We start from the raw sequence: 22,480 nt of genomic DNA, 5'->3' as shown, positions 1-22,480 counted from the left end.
CCATCCAAACAATTGAAATCAGGTGTTCCAATCACTTCCATGTCCACAGGTGTATAAAATCAAGCACCTAGGCATGCAGACTGTTTCTACAAACATTTCTGAAAGAATGGGTCGCTCTCAGGAGCTCAGTGAATTCCAGCGTGGTACTGTGATAGGATGCCACCTGTGCAACAAGTCCAGTGGTAAAATTTCCTGGCTCCTAAATATTCCACAGTCAACTGTCAGTGGTATTATAACAAAGTGGAAGTGATTGGGAACGACGGCGACTCAGCCACCAAGTGGTAGGCCATGTAAAATGACGGAGCGGGGTCAGAGGATGCTGAGGCGCAAAGTGCACAGAGGTCACCAAGTTTCTGCAGAGTCAATCGCTACAGACCTCCAAACCTCATGTGGCCTTCAGATTAGCTCAAGAACAGTGTGTAGAGCTTTACGAATGGGTTTCCATGGCCGAGCAGCTGCATCCAAACCATACATCACCAAGTGCAATGCAAAGTGTTTGATGCAGTGGTGTAAAGCACACCGCCACTGGACTCTAGAGCAGTAGAGACGCATTCTCTGGAGTGATGAATCACGCTTCTCCATCTGGCAATCTGATGGACGAGTCTGGGTTTGGCGGTTGCCAGGAGAACGGTTCTTGTCTGACTGCATTGTGCCAAGTGTAAAGTTTGGTGGAGGGGGGATTATGGTGTGGGCTTGTTTTTCAGGAGCTGGGCTTGGCCCCTTAGTTCCAGTGAAAGGAACTCTGAATGCTTCAGCATACCAAGAGATTTTGGACAATTCCATGCTCCCAACTTTGTGGGAACAGTTTGGGGATGGCCCCTTCCTGTTCCAACATGACTGTGCACCAGTGCACAAAGCAAGGTCCATAAAGACATGGATGAGAGAGAGTCTGGTGTGGATGAACTTGACTGGCCTGCACAGAGTCCTGACCTCAACCTGATAGAACACCTTTGGGATGAATTAGAGCGGAGACTGAGAGCCAGGCCTTCTTGTCCAACATCAGTGTGGGACCTCACAAATGTGCTTCTTGGAAGAATGGTCAACAAATTCCCATAAACACACTTCTAAACCTTGTGGAAAGCCTTCCCAGAAGAGTTGAAGCTGTTATAGCTGCAAAGAGTAGACCGACGTCATATTAAACCCTATGGATTAAGAATGGGATGTCACTTAAGTTCATATGTGAGTCAAGGCAGGTGAGCGTATACTTTTGGCTATATAGTGTACATCTATCATTTGTTGTTTCGTTGTTTCTCTTGTCCCTCTTGCTTTTCTCCATCCCTACCCCTCCTTCTAGTCCTTTCTAACCTAAGTGCAGCTTCAGCAGAGAGGCGGTCAACGTGAGTCTGGTCTGCTAAAGGGAAAGTTTATGCCATCACTGTAAGGGCCCTACATACTGCTCATGGTGATGAATACTGGTCTTTATTATAAGAGGGTATAGTCTTTATTCTCATACTAATGATTAATGTGGGTCTTTGTAATAGGCCACAACAGAGAGGACGGTCTAGACCAGTGGTTCTCAAATAGTGGGTCGGGACCCAAAAGTGAGTCACTATTTCCAGTGGATCACCAGGAAAAAATGTCCCAAAGTCTACAACGTACATAGTACATCCATATATCATTTTTAAGGTTTTCCTTTTTCTCAAGATTTTGACATATTTATGAACCCTTTTCCCCCCGATAAAAACAGGAAAAAGGGTATATAACTGGATTTCCCATCATAATTAGCAAATTCCTCAAGAAATTACCAAAAATTCATGTTGTCTCAGGAAATGGAGTGAAATAAAGTGTACGCTTTGTAATGATGGGCATCATAAACACGTTTGATTTAATCTGTGTTTTTGTTCAGTCATGTTTTCTTCAACTTTAGGATCCAAATTGCAACATTTTTTCAGGAAAAATATTTTAGCAACTAAACATTTTTAAAACTTTGGGTTGTGATTTCTCACAATTAGGTGTGGTGGTGTGTCTTGATGCCCAACCAGCTGAGAACCACTGGTCTAGACCTGCCCTCTTTGTAATTCATCCTGAGATACCTTGATTATGAGTTGGTGCTATACAAAGATTGATTGATTGATAGTTTTTTTAATGCATTCAAATAAATTGAAATGATTTATTAAGCTCTGACATTAACCGAGAAAAGCATCCAAACACACCAAAGTAATATATATTACTATATTTATTAAATCTCAGAAAGAATGAACAGTATACTAAAGTTGCATATTGTGACAGTGCGCTCTAATACAGTGTACTTTCCTGTTCCTGCTGTTATATTATAAAGAAAATTACATCTTCAAGAAACCAACCTGGAGATTGTCTTTGATTTTTATATACCATAGTATGGTACCAGAGTATCCTTCAACTTCTTCTTTTCTTTATAAAACAACAACAGAGGAAACAAGATGAAAAATGGAGATCACTAAATAAAATACTGCAAATCTCTCCAGTGAGTTCTTTGGGTTGAGTGAGTCATAGAATAACTTAAACAGAGAAGTTGCAATGAAAAAACACCAAAAATGAGAACAGTGGTTTGGTTTTCATAACACTTAATAAAGAAACGAGGCTCATAAATCTCTGAGAGGCGTGATGACAGAAAGCAAGCAGACCTTAGCCCAGGTACCTCGTCCTTCAGGTGCCAACACAAATCACTTCAATACAGATTTCTTTAACACAACGTGATATCAGAGGCACAAAACCGAAGGCTCATCTCCATCCACAGAAATACACAAAAAAACAAAAATGTAAATGTTCACGGTGCACAACATAAACAAGGCACAGAGTCAAAACTTACCAGCTTAATGATTACTCAGTAGTGAAGACGTGATGATAAGTCAAGTGTGGGACAGTGTGTACTTTGTAGCTGCTAGAGTCGAGAACTAAATTATTAAAGGGGTCTTAATTATGAGAAACAAAAATGTAAGCTTAACATGAGGGTCACATTATACCAGATCCTACTCCCTGTTAACCGCACTTGTAGAAGTTTCAGTGAACGAAATCAGAACAACTCTCCATAACATCATTATTTCCACTATTGCATAGCCAGTTTTCTTCTTCACCGCTGTATGAGAGAGAAATAAGCTGCAAACAGTGGCATCATGTAAGCAGGCATGACTTTATGGAAGGAGTACGATTATCAAAGAAGACGCAATAAAAATAACAAAGTGTGCAAAGATCCTAAATGCCACTTTGGTTTGGAGGCACTCAAAGATGTGCTCAACAAAACGATGCTGCCACAGGAAAATATCCCCAAGGTTAAATGAAACATGCAGTGGGAGAAAAGTGCTTAAAAAACTTCAGACATTCAGTTCAAAGAGGCTGCTTCAGTCCTCACTTGAGTCCTCTGAGTTGTCCATTTCCAACTCTTCCCATGATGCCTTTCTGCGCTGCTCCCAGGTCCGGGCCTGTGCGATCACTGTAGGGGGCATGAGCGCCACGCAGGCGGCCAGGCCGGAGACTCGCTCCTTAAAGTCGATGTCGTTCTCCCACTCGTCTGTTTCTGTGTTGTACACGTGGACGTATTTCATCCTGTTGCCTTTGTCGTGAGAGCGTCCTCCCAGGATGTAGATTTTATTCTCCAGGACGGCTACGCCTGGCTCTCCGTGTCCAGCAGGGAGGGGGGTCACTAAGGACCAGGAGTTCATTTCAGGGTCCAAGCATGCCACCTAGACAAAAAAAGACATGCATTACCATCTGTTCTATTCATACACTGTCAAAACAATGACATTTTTAAAGGTTTAATCTGGCTTGGCATTAATTAATTCAATTATGGCCAGGGCAGGGCTGCATGGTGATGTAGTGGTTAGTGCTGGCGCCTCACAAAGAGAAGGTTCCTGGTTTGAATACCATAAGGACAGGGCCTTCCTGTGTGGAGGCTCAATGTTCTGCCTACCACAGTCCAAACACATGCTGCTGAGGATAACTGATTACTCTAAATTGCCTGAAGCTGCAAGCGTGAATGAGACTGTGTTTTTGTCTCTAAATGTTGGAAAGAGCCGAACAATTTGGAAAAATAATTTAATTGCAATTGTTTTTCTATCTTGCAATAGGAAAAAACAGGCCCTAAGTCAGGGGAGTTGAAGTCAATCACAGCAGGGGCCAGGTCATGAGTTTTAAACGTCAAAATATGAGATATAATTCATAATCATCACTTTTAAAGATCCAAATATGAGATAAAAGTCAAAATCATGAGTAAAAATATCAAAACATGAAATAAAATTTTAAATTGTGAGTCCAAAAGATCAAAATAAAAGAGAAAATTCAAAATGATCAGGTCAAATATGACTTAAAATTTAAAATGATGAGTTAAAAAAATCTAAATATATGATAAAATTCAATATCATTCATTTTAAAAGTCAAAATATGATATAAAATTTAAAATGATAAGTTAACAAAATCAAAATACAAGATAAAATTTAATATCATTAATTGTAGAAGTCATAATATGAGATACAAGTAGAAATTATGAGTTTAAAAAGTCACAAAATTAAATACAATTTTACATTGTGAGTCTAAAAAGTCAAAATGATCAGTTCTTAAGGTCAAAATATGAGATCAAATTCAATATCATGAATGTTAAAGGTCAAAATATGAGATCAAATTCAACATCATAAATGTTAAAGGTCAAAATATGAGATCAAATTTAAAATGATGAGTTTTAAAGGTCAAAATATGAGATCAAATTCAATATCATGAATGTTTAAGGTCAAAACATGAGATCAAATTCAATATAATTAATTCTAAGTCAAAATATGACAAAATTTAAAATTATGAGTTTAAAAGGTCAAAATATGAGATACAAGTAAAAAAAAATCATGAGTTTAAAAAATAAAAAAAATGAAATTGAATTTTAAATCAAAAGTTTTCAAGTTCCAAATATGAGATACAAGTTAAAATCATGATTATATTCTAAATTGTGAGTCTTAAAGGTCAAAATAGAAGTTAATATTTTAAAAGTGTGAGTCTCATAGGTCAAAATATAGGGTTTAAAAGTCAAAGTTATGATGTGAAAAGGTCAAAACATTAAACAGAAAGTCAAATTTATATGTTTAATTCGTAATTGTGAGATGCAAAATTGTAAATTTGAAATGAAGACACAATTTAATTTTCTTTTCCCACATTCCTGACATTTTATAAAATTCTTTTTACTCTTTACTTTTCCTTTTTTATGACTTAAAAAGGATATTTGAAATCAACAAGGTTAGGTTTTGTTTTTAAATAGTTAAAAAGCATGCACACCCAAAGGGTTAAGTAGTGAGTGCTGAACCAAGACAAGTCACAAGCAAAACAGAAAAATCATGCTGCTCCGAAGCTTGTTTAATGAAAATCATCACCACATATGTGAAGTTTCAGGCCCTAGCCCTTCATCAATCATGTCTGACGTCTGCCTGTAAGTTTAGTTTTTCACTGAAAGAAATCCGCAGACCTCAGACCAGTGAGCCAGTTATTATAAAAATCTGATATGATCTTGTGGGATGGGTATAGCTGTACCATGGGTCAGATTGGTCCCCGGGCCTTGAGTTTGATACCCCTACACTGGATCATGCAGAATACATCAAATGATTGTACCATAATTGTGAATTTAACATAGCCTCTAATTATTTTCAATGCGATGGCCTTCTGCTGTATTTTACCACTTGTATAAGATGTGTTTTTTGCAATCATTTAGCTTAATCTTTGCAGGGGATACTGGGAAAAACAAAAACAAAAAGGTGCATAACAGATAACAATAAAAAGTAAAGAACCAACTGACTGCAGAAACTTTAACCTTAGATTTTTAAAACACAAGAAGTAAGCAGATGTGAAAAAGTTACGGGAACAACTGTGCAAAAGAAAACATTTTCTACCAACACTCGTGCTGCTGTACCTTCAGGACATCCCGCCGGTATTGACACTCATCGTTACTTCCTCCAATCACATAAATACGCCCATTGACGGCAGCCATGCCGTGCCACGCCCTCCCCACTGGCCCATCAGCACATGCTGTCCAGTGATTGGCTGAAGGGTCAAAACAGTACGTCTCCCTGAGGTACGCATTCCCTCTGCGGCCACATGTGATGTACATCTTCCCGTCCAGCACAGCTCCAGCATGGGCGTACACCTGGAGCAGAGGTTAGTCAAAGATTAAAGACAGTCCTGTAAGTGCTGAGTGAAGGGAAAAGCCCTTTAAACACACGGGTGAGTATGTAGCACCACCCTGTGGATTTTTTTAGTATGACATACATTTTAAACAATCTTTGACTTCTCTTTTCTCTCACCTCTCTCTTTAGAGGAGAAACAAACTCCCACTTGTTGGTGTGTGGGTCATAGCGCTCCACTGTGTCCAGCTCGTTGCTGTAGTCTCGTCCTCCAATCGCATAAATGTGTCCTTCCAGCACGCACACACAGTGATCTGCATGCTGCTGCTGCAGCGGCTGGATGGTGCACCAGCTGTTGTGGCGAGGGTCGTATCTGTGAAAATTAACATATAAGGACTGTAATGAGAAAATATGACTCTTAAGACATGAGCAGGAGAGAAAGACATTTTCAAGCTGCTGCTTTTTTTTCTCACAAAAAACAACACATTAATTTGACACTTAAAACTATTGTTCTATCTTAAAACTATGTGGACTTAATCAGGGGCACTATGACAGGATATCACATAAGGCCTCACCATAACAGCCCAAATCAAACTACTATAACCACATCTTTGTAATGGAAAAAGTCAGCCCATGCTTACATAACTAGAGCTTGTGTTACACTGAAATTTTGAAATTTATAGGAGAAAAAGTGTGTTATTCCCTTGCTGTCTGCAGATATATTTAATTGCATTTCACACATTAACATTCCAGACAAATAGGAAGGTTTAGAGAAGCACATACTGTTCATCATAATACAATAAACAGTTCTTTGTACTCTCTGCCTTATTCGTCTTTTTAAGTTAACTCAACACCATCTTCTTGCTTTTGACATTCTGAACCACAATCAGAATTGAGTTTCACTGCCAAGTAAAGCACTGTGCATAACTTCTAAGCATGTTTAGGCCAAAAATTGGGGCTGAAGTAAGGCGTAGATGTGGCAACAGTGTTAATTTTGGCAGCTATTTTTAATTTTAGTTTTAGTCTTTAAAAAAATGCATTTTAGATTTTGTCCCATGTTGGTCATTTCTACCCTATTTAGTTTTAGTCGACGAAAACTTGTGGTTTAGTCCATAGAAAGTCCTCACATTTTAGTCTTTACTTTTAATCCAATCATATATTTTCTTGCCTAAATCTGGTACTAAATCATGGTTGTGTGTTCTCTGCGCCCCTGCCAAACATGGGGTCCCTGCTTTCTACAGCTGAGAGGCAGAATAGCTACAGATGCATTGCATTTTGACAGATTTACCCACAGTGGAGAAATATCACAGATTTTGAATGTCCGACGAAAACTAAATTACATTTTAGTCTAGTTTTCGTCATCTTGATGAAAACTAAACTCAGTTTTTGTCAGTTTTAGTCATCAAAGATCTATTTTTGTTAGTCTTAGTCTAGTTTTTGTCATGGAAAAAAAGGCTGTCGACGAATAGTTTTAGTCATAGTTTTAGTTGATGAAATTAACACTGTGTGGCAAGTAAGCTGCCTAAGGGCACCACTGGGGGTGGGGGACTGATACAACCCTGGTCATGCTCTGGATGTCGTTGCATATTACCAGGGGCATGGGAGAATAATCTGTCAAAAAAATAAAGTCTGCAGATTCAGGGCAGACTGAAGGGTGGATGTGGTGAGTAAGAGCACTGGGTCCCAACCTGGTGTCCAGGGCGCCAAAGATCTTAGGGGGTTGTGTGAGGCCCTGTGTGTTCTGAGGCTGTCAAAATTAGATTTATAAATATTGACCAAATCATGATGCAGCAGTTAGTAAGTAGTTTGTACAAAGGTATTTTGATAAGAAAAGCACGCATAGGCCTATTTAGGGTTTTATCAGCGAAACACTTAAAACCTATGTTGATTTCTGATGGCAGTGTGTCGGGGGGGGGTTCCACGAGACCCTGGTCATGCTGAGGATGTCCTAAGGGCCTGTAATCAGCCATTGGTCTCTGGGCATATCACCAGGGGTAAAAAGGCCCAGACAAAAGAGATGCAATCAAGCCTGACCTTGGCTCGTGAACTACACATACGTGTGTCGACATGTGGCACATCGGGCCCTGTGATGAAACCTTAGTGACCTCCAAGCCGAAAACGTATGCACATGATAGTATATTTTCAAATACAAGGAATTTGACTAAGTGTTTGGTGCATCCATACTAGTCTCCACAAATAAACATTAAATAAATAAATACATTTTCTTTACCGCTTATCCCATTGGGGATCGCAGGGGGGCTGGAGCCTATCCCAGCTGGGATTGGGCGGAAGGAACGATACACCCTGAACTGGTCGCCAGTCAATCCCAGGGATGACATATAACAGGCTACCTTACATTCACACCTAGAGTTTAGAGTCACCAATTAACCTAACAAGCATTTCTGTGGCGGTAGGAGGAAGCTGGCGAGAACCGGAAAAAAGACATATAGAGCCTATTTGTTTAAACTGTGTTACAGATAATGAATGTACTTCATTGACCCAGCTCTGTGATTTTATTTGGCTGAGTTGCTGTTGCTTCTAAACACTTCCGCTCTCTGATATCACTTAGTGGACTGTGGAATATATATATATATATATATCCAGCAGGGATGAAATTTCACCAATGGTCTTATTGCAAAGGTAGCATCCATCACAGTATCAAGCCTGAGGTCACTGAGCTCTTCAGATGCAAAATGTTTCCAACCCATTATATTCAGGTTTGAACTCTTTTACAAAGACAAAATGAGCAGAGACCTCACCTCCAGCATCGAGTTTCTGCCCGAAACCCGCTGGTGTTCTTGTCTCCTCCAATGAGATACACAAAGTTGTTGAGCACGGCAATGCCCTGGTTGGACATCCGGGGAGCATGAGCTGCGGTGAGCGTCCTCCACTCCCTCCAGCTCGGATGGAACACCTGGAACAGCTGCTCGCTGTCTAAAAGGGAGTTGGAGGTGAACATCCCCCCAAAGCCCAGGATACAGTGGAAGGTGGAGCGAGGCTGTGTGAGGGGACTCTGCATGACGGGTTGCCAGATCTCCTGCTCATGATACCGAAGAGCTGCAGACACAGAATCCTTCAGCGGACACTGTTTCAGTCGGCCGTTGAGCCTCTGCAGCACGTGTTTCTCAATCAGGCAGAAACGGACGGCATCAAGCATCTTCAGATTGTCCTTTTGGTGAGAAGATTTTAAAAAGTGTCACTTAATTAGACAGTGAGACAAGTGAAGTCTAAGTAATACTACAGCATAAACAAACAGCGAGAGGAAACCTGTAACTGTAGTTACTTGTTACAATTTGTCTGTTTTATCTGGATTCCCTTAGAGTTCATTGTTCACTATGTTTTACACATGAGAAAGAGTCATAAGAAGTTTTCCCTGCCAACAAAGGAATTTGCGGCCTGTTGCACTTGCTATGTTAATCAGAATTAGAATAACAATCAGCTCTATTGGCCAAGTATGCCAACACAAACAAGGTAAACATGGTAAGCTTTGTTCTCAGTGTACAGGTATTACCATAAAATATAAACAAACCCTGACATGTTACATTTTAAATTCAAATATGCACAAAGCATAATCAAACATTTCAACACATACAAATCTATGTGCAATAATAGTACAGATGCAAGAAGTCCAAGGATACTGAACAAACGTGGTCAAGGATATGTATGGAGAATGTAATATGGATGGTATAATAGTGAAGCAGATTTACGAGAGGTAAATAAAAAGCCACGGTTACCATCAGCAGCACCATCACATTTTAAGTGTGTCTTCAGTTTGGGTCACTTTAAAAACACCAAGGTTTAGAACTGAATGGCCTCTTTGGTACATACAGCGTTTTCAAAGAGCTTGTGGCTGAACTATGTAAGGAAGGTGAGTGCAGCAGCTTTAAAATGTGATTTATTAACCAGGGCATGGGTATACAGTTATGAATATGTGTTTATGAATGTATTTGTATTTCTATTTTTACAGAGCCCCAGACATGACATGGTCAAAAAAAATTATATGTGGCCACAACATAGCTATTATGTGCACATGTAATAGTGATTCATGGCCACAAAATACTAATTCGTGGCCACGAAGTAAGCATAGTGTGTGCACGAAATACTAATTAATCATATTATTATTCTCTAAGGTCTAAGATAGCGGCAGTAGAGGGGCTAAAGCTACACGATGGACAGCAGGATTGAATTTTATTTTAGGCTGGGGATGAGCTACAAAGACATTCTGAAAAGCCTGGCATTGCAAGGAACCATTATTACAGAGAGGCATTTAAACAGAATACTGAGAGCCAGGTTGCTTTACCGGCGGAGGTATGGCTTGGACGCCGGGATAGGAAGGTGCGCTCGATTTGCTTGCCCAGCTGTCCAGGAATGATATCAATATTATTAATTAGTATTTCATGTGTATATTATACCTACTTCGTGGCCACAAATTAGTATTTCGTGTGCACGTTATACTTATTTCATGGCCACAAATTGGTATTTTGTGGCCACGAATTAGTATTTTGTAGCCACAAATTAGTGTTTCGTGGCCACAAATTAGTATTTTGTGGCCATGAATTACTGTTTTGTATGCCACAATTAATTTTTTTTTTTTTGACCATGTCATGTCTGGGGCTCCAGACATATTTTAACCATGTTGTACATGTTTGTTTTAATCCTGTATTGTATTGTTGCAGGGAACCCCTGGAAAAGAGACCTTGGTCTCAGTGGGTTTTCCCAGCTAAAATAAAACCACCTCTCTCTCTCTCTGTTTATATATACAGTGCTTAACAAATTTATTAGACCACCACCCAAAGTAAGGTAAGGAATTTGAAACTGAATTCACCTTTTTATACCTTATAACTATAATTTGACATCTTAATCATGAAATATTAATGTGCTTTACTATTTTTTCCATTTTTTTGGAAATCAGTAAATTTGAAAATTCATGGATAACAATAATAATGATATTTTAGCATTAAAAATATCATTTGGGTTAAAGAGCTTCTACATATTGGTGTATTAACCATTGCAGAAACATAAAAAATGATTTTGTTAATTACCAATGCTGTTAATTTAGGGCAGCTGTGGCATAAACCTTACTTTGTTTAGGGTTAGGGTGGTCTAATAAATTTGTTAAGCACTGTATATATATATATATATATATATTTCTTGTTTTTCATAGAGGACTATATCCTCACTAAGCCCTAGGTGCAAGATTGGAGATGGCACTTCTGCTTGTGTTGGAACCATCTCACCTGGTGCAACAGTTTAAATGCTATAAACTCCATCCTAATTGAGAAATTACACTTGCCATAAATTCCATTTAAATTTGACAATTTTTCTTTTTCAGTAAAGCAGGTTCAGGTTAATAAGGCATCCATGTAAGCGTCAAAAAGTTACAAGTGCACCGTACTCTATTTTATTGTCTTTAGAGGGGAACAGGAGCTCACTTTCCTTTGTGCTTCTTGAAAAGGTGTTGTGTGTGTAAACTGGCAGCTCAAACACTTTCTTCCAGTGGAAAGTTACTCTGGCATTTACTCTACGAACATGCAAAAAATGTCAACCAACTGGTTGCTGTTGCTGTTTCTGCTGTGTAACAGGCTACTAAATGTACAAATGAAATGTGTATTATTGAAATAGTCAGTATTTTAGATCATAACCTTTCATTTTTCCCTTAAAATCCCCGATTAAAATCATTGAATCTCCAAGCCCTACTTTCTGACTTGCTCAAAATACATTATTTTCTTTACGTAACTATAGAGATGAGTGAAAATTGCACACACACCTTGCGACTGACCTGCAAGTACACCTGGTCAGTCTCCACCTGCTCAGGACTGTAGTGGTAGTGAAGAGCCGCCTCGTACACCTCGTTCTCACTTGTCACCTGAAGCTCATTGCTGCTCAGCGCTCTGAAGACCAGATCATGGGGGAGCTTTCTGTATATGTCGGTTCGAGACAAAGTCTGGATGTTCCTGAGGATGTAGGAGTGGACCCTGGTATTGAGCTGCTGCAGACTGTAGACATCAGCTAGATGGTGAACCTCTAAAATGTTGCTCTCGTCCAGCCAGGAGAAGAGGAAATCACAGCAGAAGCCAATGACAATCTCAAGCTTTAAATATAATAGGGAAAATTATGAGGAAAAGGACATAATTAACAACCAAAGACAACATCAAAGCACTTACCTGTACAAGTGTAGCAGCTATCAGGACCTCCTGCACACACTCCAGGTCTAACTCAATCTGTGAGGTGTAGATGTAGTCAAGAATTTTTTTCATTGCCATGTAAGACACTCCATGGATTGGGATTTCCTTTTGTTGTGACTCCCTGAGGCCTCCAGCAAACATTCCCCTGGTGATGACATTTAAGTTAAATGGATTAAGTTGGATAGACCTCCTGGCCCAGTGATCATAATTAGCACCGGTAACAACAGTTTGAAATCTTTTTTTGTTTTTTTTTAATTCACTAATAAGTGCATACAAACAAATATACGTGAACAGACAGATAAACGGGTAGCAAGTTGTAGTGTTGATTTACAAAATTATATACATATAATGAAAATAAATAAGAGACAAATTGATGTAGACAAAAAGAAGGAAAAAGAAGGGAAAAAATCAAGGAGGAAAAGAAAGAGGACAGAAAGCAAGCAAACAGAATAATAATAATAATAATGACAATAAAAAAAAAAAAACAGTTTGAAATCTGACAGTAGCATTTAAAGCACGATATCCACTTCTCTGTCTCCAAACTAGATCATTAACTCTTTCCATCAGTGACACACATACCAAAAAAAGAACTGTTGTTAAATGAGACATTACCCCAACAGTGAGGAGAACAAGATTGTGGGATTTTGTACTAACCTTTAAATACTTTAAAACAAACCTTTGTTGTTCTGTATTTTCAGTAAGTAGTGCTTTATCTTAACCTACTTTAGCTTTATAGAAGGATTAATGGTAACAGACTAACAGTGGGTCACTGGTTTACTGGTACAAACCTCCACTGTTCACAGTGAGCTACAATCCTACATAAAGCACGGTCATATATAACTTTTCCATCGTAAAAGCATATTATAAGAATTATAATTTACATTTAATGCATCTGTTCTATCAACATTTTCTGCTTACTACATTTGTTTAAAAAAAAAAAGCAAATAACTTTGCAGATTAGGATTAGCGCTGCATGAGTAAACTAATCGCAATGCAATCGCATAATCAGGCTGTGCAATTACATAACCGCATAAAATGCTGCAATCATTTTTGTATCAATTAGTACTTAAAATGTTTACAAAAATGCCTGCAAAAAGATCTCTTAGTTAACAGAAGTGCCACTGCATTTGCATTTTTGTACAAGTATCTTTCTTTTAAAAAAGGTAATCTCTCAACAGTCACAGAGTCACTCTGATGACCACACAACAGTCACAGAGTTACTCTGATGTTCACTCAGCAGTCACAGAGTCACTCTGATGTTCACTCAGCAGTCACAGAGTCACTCTGATGTTCACTCAGCAGTCACAGAGTTACTCTGATGTTCACTCAGCAGTCACAGAGTCACTCTGATGACCACACAACAGTCACAGAGTCACTCTGATGTTCACTCAGCAGTCACAGAGTCACTCTGATGTTCACTCAGCAGTCACAGAGTTACTCTGATGTCCACTCAACAGTCACAGAGCTAAATGGAGGTCCACTCAACAGTCACAGTCACTCTGATGTCCACTCAACAGTCACAAAGTCACTCTGATGTCCACTCAACAGTCGCAGAGTAACTCTGATGACCACTCAACAGTCACAGAGTCACTCTGATGACCACTCAACAGTCACAGAGTCACTCTGATGCCCACTCAGCAGTCACAGAGTTACTCTGATGTTCACTCAGCAGTCACAGAGTCACTGATGTTAACTCTGCAGTCACAGAGTCACTCTGATGACTACTCAACAGTCACAGTCACTCTGATGTCCACTCAACAGTCACAAAGTCACTCTGATGCCCACTCAACAGTCGCAGAGTAACTCTGATGACCACTCAACAGTCACAGAGTCACTCTGATGACCACTCAACAGTCACAGAGTCACTCTGATGCTCACTCAAGAGTCGCAGAGTCACTCTGATGCCCACTCAACAGTCACAGTGTCGCTCTGATGCCCACTCAACAGTCACAGTGTCGCTCTGATGCCCACTCAACAGTCACAGTGTCGCTCTGATGCCCACTCAACAGTCGCAGAGTAACTCTGATGTCCACTCAACAGTCACAGAGCTAAATTGAGGTCCACTCAACAGTCACAGAATCTTTCTGATGTCCACTCAACAGTCACAGAATCTTTCTGATGTCCACTCAACAGTCACAGAGCTAAATGGAGGTCCACTCAACAGTCACAGTCACTCTGATGTCCACTCAACAGTTACAAAGTCACTCTGATGTCCACTCAACAGTCACAGAGACACTCTGATGAACAGTCAACAGTCACAGAGTCACTCTGATAACCACTCAACAGTCACACAGTCACTCTGATAGCCACTCAACAGTAACAAAGTCACTCTGATGACCACTCAACAGTCACAGAGTCACTGATGTTAACTCTGCAGTCACAGAGTCACTCTGATGACTACTCAACAGTCACAGTCACTCTGATGTCCACTCAACAGTCACAAAGTCACTCTGATGCCCACTCAACAGTCGCAGAGTAACTCTGATGACCACTCAACAGTCACAGAGTCACTCTAATGACCACTCAACAGTCACAGAGTCACTCTGATGCTCACTCAAGAGTCGCAGAGTCACTCTGATGCCCACTCAACAGTCACAGTGTCGCTCTGATGCCCACTCAACAGTCACAGTGTCGCTCTGATGCCCACTCAACAGTCACAGTGTCGCTCTGATGCCCACTCAACAGTCGCAGAGTAACTCTGATGTCCACTCAACAGTCACAGAGCTAAATTGAGGTCCACTCAACAGTCACAGAATCTTTCTGATGTCCACTCAACAGTCACAGAATCTTTCTGATGTCCACTCAACAGTCACAGAGCTAAATGGAGGTCCACTCAACAGTCACAGAGTTACTCTGATGTTCACTCAGCAGTCACAGAGTCACTGATGTTAACTCAGCAGTCACAGAGTCACTCTGATGACTACTCAACAGTCGCAGAGTAACTCTGATGACCACTCAACAGTCACAGAGTCACTCTGATGACCACTCAACAGTCACAGAGTCACTCTGATGCTCACTCAAGAGTCGCAGAGTCACTCTGATGCCCACTCAACAGTCACAGTGTCGCTCTGATGCCCACTCAACAGTCACAGTGTCGCTCTGATGCCCACTCAACAGTCACAGTGTCGCTCTGATGCCCACTCAACAGTCGCAGAGTAACTCTGATGTCCACTCAACAGTCACAGAGCTAAATTGAGGTCCACTCAGCAGTCACAGAGTCACTCTGATGTTCACTCAGCAGTCACAGAGTTACTCTGATGTCCACTCAACAGTCACAGAGCTAAATGGAGGTCCACTCAACAGTCACAGTCACTCTGATGTCCACTCAACAGTCACAAAGTCACTCTGATGTCCACTCAACAGTCACAGTGTCGCTCTGATGCCCACTCAACAGTCACAGTCACTTTGATGTCTACTCAACAGTCACAGAGTCACTCTGATGTCCACTCAACAGTCACAGATAAAAAACTGCGACATTGTCAAGTATAACTGCAGTCACACATTATTTCCAATTCATGCAGCACTATTTTGGATTGAAAAAATTAATAACAGTTCAAACTGACAACAGTTGAGTTATCATTATGACCCTGGATAATTCATCCATTGCATTACACCATTCACGCTCTTCAAGAACATTGCTGTGAAAAAGTTTTCAGCAACCATCTGGATTGTTGTTTTCATAATGCTATTATAGCTCATCATGACATTCTTCCTGTAAAATAATGGGAGGGAATGGTTTTATTTTTAGCATCACAAACACAGTGCTAATGTAATTAAATCATATTTGGAGGGAAGACAGCTGCTAAAACACTGACAGTCACAAGCTGGCTTCCACAGAGTTCAGACCTGAGTTTTAAAGAGGTAACAGCGGATCACATGGAAAGAGAAGAGCCTGAAAGCAGCCTGGTGTACTAAAGCAGAAGATTACTTAAGAAAATTTCAGGGCAGTGTTCTCAGAGAGTTTAAGATGCACCAAGTGCAAAAAGAGGCTACACTTAAGTTCTGCTTTTTGCCTATAGAAGCCAGTGCCCCCTGAAAGTTGTGTTTTTTTATTGTGTACATATATTTCTGCATTTTCTGGCTATAGCTTAATACAGTGAATCCCAAACTGCTGCTCCTTTAATTGAAGATCATAAGCATAATTTTAAAAATAGAAACCACATCATCATAAAATACTTGTTTACACTTATTAATCTTACCAGAAAAACAAAACAAAACCCAAAAAACTCAGAGGATTTAACTTACATGTAACCCTTTTGTCACAGAATCTATCATGGTTTAACTGGTGTTTGAATACTCCTGTCTACTATGCTGCTCACTTTCAGATCATAAGAATTGATTGGGGTTTTTAGAGACATTAATGTTTCTTGGAAAAAGTTTGTGAAGTCAGAAAAAACCTTTAGAGATGAATATTAAAAAAAAGGAAATTGTGGGTTATGTTGCTGATATGTGATAAAAAAAAATATAATAAGAATGAATTATGGGGGTAAAAAACTTGGCACTGGTGATAAATGATTTCACGATTAAAAGGTGAACATGATTTAACCTAGTTAAGTTGAAAACTCAAAATCTGAGGTTAAAGGTCAAACTTATAAGTTTAAAAGGTAAAAACATGACATTTGAAGTCAAAATAATGTTTTTAAAAGGCAAAATATAAGATAGAATATTGAAACCATAAATTTCAAAAGTCAAAAACAGATAAAATTCAGAATCATAAATTTTAACAGCCAAAATATGCGGTAAACATCGAAATCATGAGTTTCAAATGTAAAAATATGAAATAAAATTAAAAGTTATGCTTTTTAAAGGTAAAAAAAACAGATAAAAGTTAAAGTTAAGAGTTGAAAAAAAGGTCACACGTGAGATAAAAGTCAACCTCATGATTTAAAAGGTAAAAAAACTGAGATAAAATTAAAAATCATGAGTTTTTAAGGTATAAAAATGAGATAAAAGTTGAAGTTAGGACTTGAAAAAGGTCAAAACATGAGATAAAAGTCAAAATCATGATTTTAAAAGGTTGAAATAGGATTTAAAATGTAAAAATATTAATCTAAAAGATAAAAATATGAGAGAAAAAGTCAAAGTTATGAGATGCAAAGGTTAAAATATGAAATAAAAAGTCAACACCATAACTTCTAGTCATAACTGTGAGATACAAAATTGAAAATATAGAGAAAACACTAATTTCTTCCCCAGGTTCCTGACGTTTTATCAAATTATTTTTACTGTTGACTTTTTCAATTTTTTTTTTTTGACTCAACAAGGATATTATAAGACCTCATACTGGTGGGCCAGTTATAATAAAATATATGATCTGGTGGGCCGGGAATAACTGCACCATGGGCCGGATTTGGCCCCCGGAACTTGCATTTGACACCCCTGCTATACACCGCGTTCCACATTATTATGCAAACGATATGCAAATGAATGCAAATGACAGTCAGATTATTTTTCAAGTCATCAGCCATTAGAGCATAATTCAAATGTTTTTGAACAAACGTCATAATGACAAAAATTATTTTTTTTAAAGTAAAAACCTCAAAATGCACTGTTCCACATTATTAAGCACAACAGCTTTTTAAAACATTTTATAGGTTGTAAAGAACTGAAAATGGTCATTTGTAGAAACTGCAGCATCAGGGGGTCATATTTACTGAAATCAAAGTTATTTCAATCAAAAACATCTTAACAGGACAAGTTCCATGTTAACATAGGAGCCCTTCTTTGATATCACCTTCACTATTCTTGCATCCATTGAACTTGTGAGTTTTTGGAGAGTTTCTGTTGGAACTTTTTTTGCAGGATGTCAGAATATCCTCCCAGAGCTGCTGTTTTGATGTGAACTGCCTCCCACCCTCATAGATCTTTAGCTTGAGGATGCTCCAAAGGTTCTCAGTAGGGTTGAGGTCAGGGGAGGATGGGGGCCACACCATAAGTTTCTCTCCTTTTATGCCCATAGCAGCCAATGACACAGAGGGATTCTTTGCAGCATGAGATGGAGCATTGTCATGCTTGAAGATAATTTTGCTACAGAGGGCACGATTCTCTTTTTGTACCATGGAAGAAAGTGGTTAGTCAGAAACTCTATATACTTTGCCGAGGTCATTTTCACACCTTCAGGGACCCTAAAGTGGCCTATCAGCTCTCTCCTCATGAGTCCGGCCCAAACATGATTCCGCCCCCCTCCTTGTTGACGTCCCGGCCTCATTGGGACATGGTGGCCATCCACCAACCATCCACTACTCCTCCATCTGGACCATCCAGGGTTGCACGGCACTCATCAGTCAACAAGACTGTTCGAAAATGAGTCTTCATGTATTTCTGGGCCCACTGCAACCATTTCTGCTTTTGAGCATTGGTTGGGGGTGGCTAAATAGTAGGTTTATGCACAACTGCAAGCCTCTGGAGGATCCTACACCTTGAGGTTGGTGGGACTCCAGAGGCACCAGCAGCTTCAAATACTTGTTTGCTGTTTTGTAATGGCATTTTAGCAGCTGCTCTCTTAATCTGATGAATTTGTCCGTCAGAAACCTTCCTCATTATGTCTTTATCTGCACAAACCCGTCTGTGCTCTGAATCAGCCACAAATTTCTTCACAGTACGATGATCATGCTTAATTTTTCCTGAAATATCGAATGTTTTCATTCCTTGTCCAAGGCATTACACTATTTGACACTTTTCAGCAGCAGAGAGATCCTTTTTCTTTCCCATATTGCTGAAACCTGTGGCCTGCTTAATAATGTGGAACATGTGGAAAAGTGCATTTTGAGATTTTTATTAAAAAAAAAAAAAGTTATCATTATGAAGTTTGTTCAAAAACATTTGAATTATACTCTAACTGCTGATGACTTGAAAAATATTATGACTGTCATTTGCATTGATATTTAGAAAATCAGAGAAAAACGTCATTTGCATAATAATGTGGAACGGGGTGTAGTTGTATGAGGGTTTTGGTGAGCTCCAGGTGAATTGCAGGAATCAAACTGGACCATAGCATACTTTATTTTGGGAAAGACTGGCTTCATAAAAAGACAGAACAACAAATACAGATTATCACTAACCGTTTGCTAAAGCTGATGGCTCAAGACTTTTACACATTATTGCACAAAAATTCAAGACTCCCAGTTTGCCAGAGAACAATTTAACTTTGACCCTTGCTCTTTTATTGCTTCTCTTCAAAAATCAACCTTTTATCTGCAAATCACTGTGTTATGTTTACTGCTGACTGAGTAAACAACAGGGATTGTTTGTTGTCTTCCAAAGTTCAAGGTTTAATTTCGTGTCATTGTGAAAGAAGAAAAGTAAACACGAGTAAATAGAAAGTACAAGTAATGCTGATATGCATACCACTGCTGCTGAATGTAGATAAGCTCTAAGGGGAAATATGGTTTACACTGTACTCTGCCCCAGTCTTTTTTCCTGTCTTGTGATGCACAGGCTTGATACACCTACACTAACCCCGTAGATCATGCATACTGAGACAGGAAAAACATGACTAGTTGTGTAATAAGCTTGCCTGAAGATACATTTATTTCCTTGAAGGCCTCTGGCTATTTAGTTACAGTCAAAGGTATGCATGACTACTTCATTTACACTGAATATTTCTATATTTTCACGTTTTGGCTGCAATCTGCAGGGTTAGAAGCTATGAAAATAATAAACATAACAAGAATAAAGAAGTTTATATTTCAGTGAAAAGGTCCATAAAGAAAGTGAAAGTAAATTGCTACGAGTTTTACCTGAAATATTCACAAGAAGCTGCCAGGAGTATGCGGTGGGCTTGGATGGGTCGACCCTCCACCATCAGGACCACATCGAACAGGATGCCCCCCTGTCTGAGAGCCAGCAGGCCGTCCAGCAGGCTGCGGAAATGGGCTGAACTTCTGTACATCTGCCGGCCTGGGCGGCCCGATGAGCCGGCTCGTCCTCCCACTGGACTCAGCTCTCCATCCTCAGCCATGGCAGGAAACTGATGCTCAGGCTTCATCACTTCTGTCAGTCCTCACATACTTATTTCTTCACATAAAAGTTACACATCGAGGCTGAATCTGTCGTCAGCACGGAGAGAAAACAACCGGAAGAAGAAGAGACTTGGCAGCTAGCTAAGCAGGGTGGTGACGGCTGCTTTATATGTCCATACAGTGACAGTGTACAGTTACAAGTCTTTATCAAGTTTTGCTAAGATTAATGACAAGGCTATGAAAGACGAGCAATTGGACCAGTTTCTAAGTAAACAATGCGATACGTACGCCCACGTTTTACTGATTATTTTCTGTCGAAAAGCTGCAAACGTCAACTTATGCTCAACGAGTTTAAAGGGACGAACGTTAGCTAGCAGGCTATCAGGTGGCTAGCCTGCTAGCTGATACATCGGCGAAAACAGCAGTTTAGACTGTTAAATAGCTGAAACACAGAAACTACGCGAATAAATATCACCGCACTTGTAAAAAAAAAAAACAAACCGTTTCGAAATGCGTGTTTGCTCAAAATGAAAGTAAATCCTTCGTAAAGTGACAACCTCAGGAGCTTGCTTTCTGACAGATCAAAACAAGTCTGTTTACTTTTTGGTGTGAGGCTGTGAGCGCAAACCCTATTGGTCAATGATGTTTCATAATCCCGCCCAGGCTCTAAGAATGAGCCAATCATAGAAGTCTGCACTTCAGCATGGAATTAATGTGACAGGTGTTCTTTGTCTTTTTAAGTAATGTTCTTTAAGTGTAGGTGCAATTTTTATGATAATATCTGGATCATTTTTAGACAGTCACTTTTATTAAACAAGTTTTTATTAAAAAAGTGTTTAGATGGTGTGATGTGTACAGTTTAACACAAGAGGATGCTGTTTGCTTCCTAAATGGGAAGGAAATTCCCAAAGAGCTGTGTTTGAAATTAATCAATGCCTAGCACATTTAGACCACGGAGGGAGATGTTGTTCCAAGAGGAGTTGAGGGACTGGGTCTTTGCTTGTGTACCCCTTTTTTGTTAAACTACTTCCCTTCAGAACTTAAGGTCTACATCAGGGGTGTCAAACTCAATCACAGCAGGGGCCAGATTCTGAATTTGGGTCTAAACTGAGGGCCTAACAGGGTCAATATTTAACCATAGACTGTCAACCTAAATGATTTTGTTAGTAAAAGGTCAACATGATAAGTTAAAAACTCAAAATCTGAGATAAAAAGTCAAACTTATAAGTTTTAAAGGTAAAACATGGCATTTAAAGTCAAAATAATGTTTTTAAAAGGCAAAATATGTGATAGATTACTGAAACCATTATTTTTAGTAGTCAAAAAATGAGATAAAAGTCAAAACCGTGAGTTTTTAAGATTAAAATATTACATACAATTTAAAATTTGTGAGTTTTAAAAGGCAAAATATGAAATAAAATACAAAATTACAATTTTAAAAAGTATAAAAATGAGATAAAAGTTAACCTTTTAAGTTGAATAAGGTCAAAACATGAGAATTTCGAAATCATGACTTTAAAAGGTCAAATAGGGTTTAAAATTTAAAAAACATATTAGATAAAAAGTCAAAATTATGAGATGTAAAGGTTAAAATATGAAATTAACAGTCAAAACCATAACTTTTAGTAAGATGTAAAACTGAAAATATAGAGAAAACACAAATTTCTCCTTACTTTTCATCAATTTTTTTTTACTATTTACTTTTTTTTTTTTAATATTTTTGACTCAACAAGGATATTACCATCAAGATTAAGTTGACATTTTTATTCTGGAGGACATCTGCAGACCTCATACTGGTGGGCCAGTTATAATAAAAATACTATATGATCTGGTGGGCCGGGTATAACTGCACCACGGGCCTTGAGTTTGACACCCCTGGTGAATCCATCTTGCAAAGCTCCCGTCTCAGCCGTTTGGGCCTGGTTAGAAGGTGACTGGACCAATCAGCGTCGAGGGGCAGTACTTTCAGGTGTGGCGGAGTCGTGACGTAAGCAAGCAGCGACAAGAGGCAGGGATGTAGGCTATTTTTGGGGGCCTGAAGCCCCCCTAAAACATTCCTCAGCCCCCTCAACAATAATTACAATAAAAACAGTGATGAAACTAGAAAAGCACTCAGAGAGCGCAGACCTCCGCCATCAGCCCTATCTCCCAATAGTGAAGAATCCTTTAAAAACATTCCTGGATCCAGACGGTGATCCGAATCACTCCCCAAATCTAATTTGCTGATTTCTCCCTCCCCGATGGGGTGGAGACACGAAACACA

At 39.2% G+C, this 22,480-nt stretch overlaps 1 protein-coding gene across 2 annotated transcripts; it reads right to left on the bottom strand.

The window, feature by feature from the left end:
• Window positions 1-2,190: 2,190 nt before the first annotated feature.
• klhl22 (kelch-like family member 22) lies at window positions 2,191-20,817 on the bottom strand. Of its 2 annotated transcripts, none has more exons than XM_041787837.1 (7): window positions 19,996-20,817; window positions 12,236-12,401; window positions 11,839-12,162; window positions 8,831-9,240; window positions 6,252-6,444; window positions 5,861-6,094; window positions 2,191-3,659 (listed from the first exon to the last, which is right to left on the bottom strand). In XM_041787837.1, the coding sequence occupies exons 1-7, from the start codon at window positions 20,241-20,243 to the stop codon at window positions 3,318-3,320; spliced, it is 1,917 nt and encodes a 638-aa protein (XP_041643771.1). In that variant the 5' UTR covers window positions 20,244-20,817; the 3' UTR covers window positions 2,191-3,317. The 2 variants fall into 2 exon arrangements, with proteins under 2 accessions (XP_041643771.1, XP_041643772.1); XM_041787838.1 differs by having other exon boundaries at window positions 11,851-12,162.
• Between the last annotated feature and the right edge of the window lie 1,663 nt (window positions 20,818-22,480).

The sequence above is a fragment of the Cheilinus undulatus genome, linkage group 5 (assembly GCF_018320785.1).
Source record: "Cheilinus undulatus linkage group 5, ASM1832078v1, whole genome shotgun sequence".
Classification (NCBI taxonomy): domain Eukaryota; kingdom Metazoa; phylum Chordata; class Actinopteri; order Labriformes; family Labridae; genus Cheilinus; species Cheilinus undulatus.
The sequence above is the reverse complement of the archived record's forward strand: the minus strand, read 5'-3'. Positions and strand labels throughout refer to the sequence as shown.

Coding starts and splice junctions, on each gene's coding strand:
- klhl22 (XM_041787837.1), bottom strand. CDS start 20,243: ATGAAGCCTGAGCATCAGTTTCCTGCCATGGCTGAGGATGGAGAGCTG. Junction 6,095..6,251: donor TTTCTCCTCTAAAGAGAGAG/GTGAGAGAAAAG, acceptor CCTCTGCTCCAG/GTGTACGCCCATGCTGGAGC. Junction 3,660..5,860: donor ACCGGCGGGATGTCCTGAAG/GTACAGCAGCAC, acceptor TTTTTTGTCTAG/GTGGCATGCTTGGACCCTGA.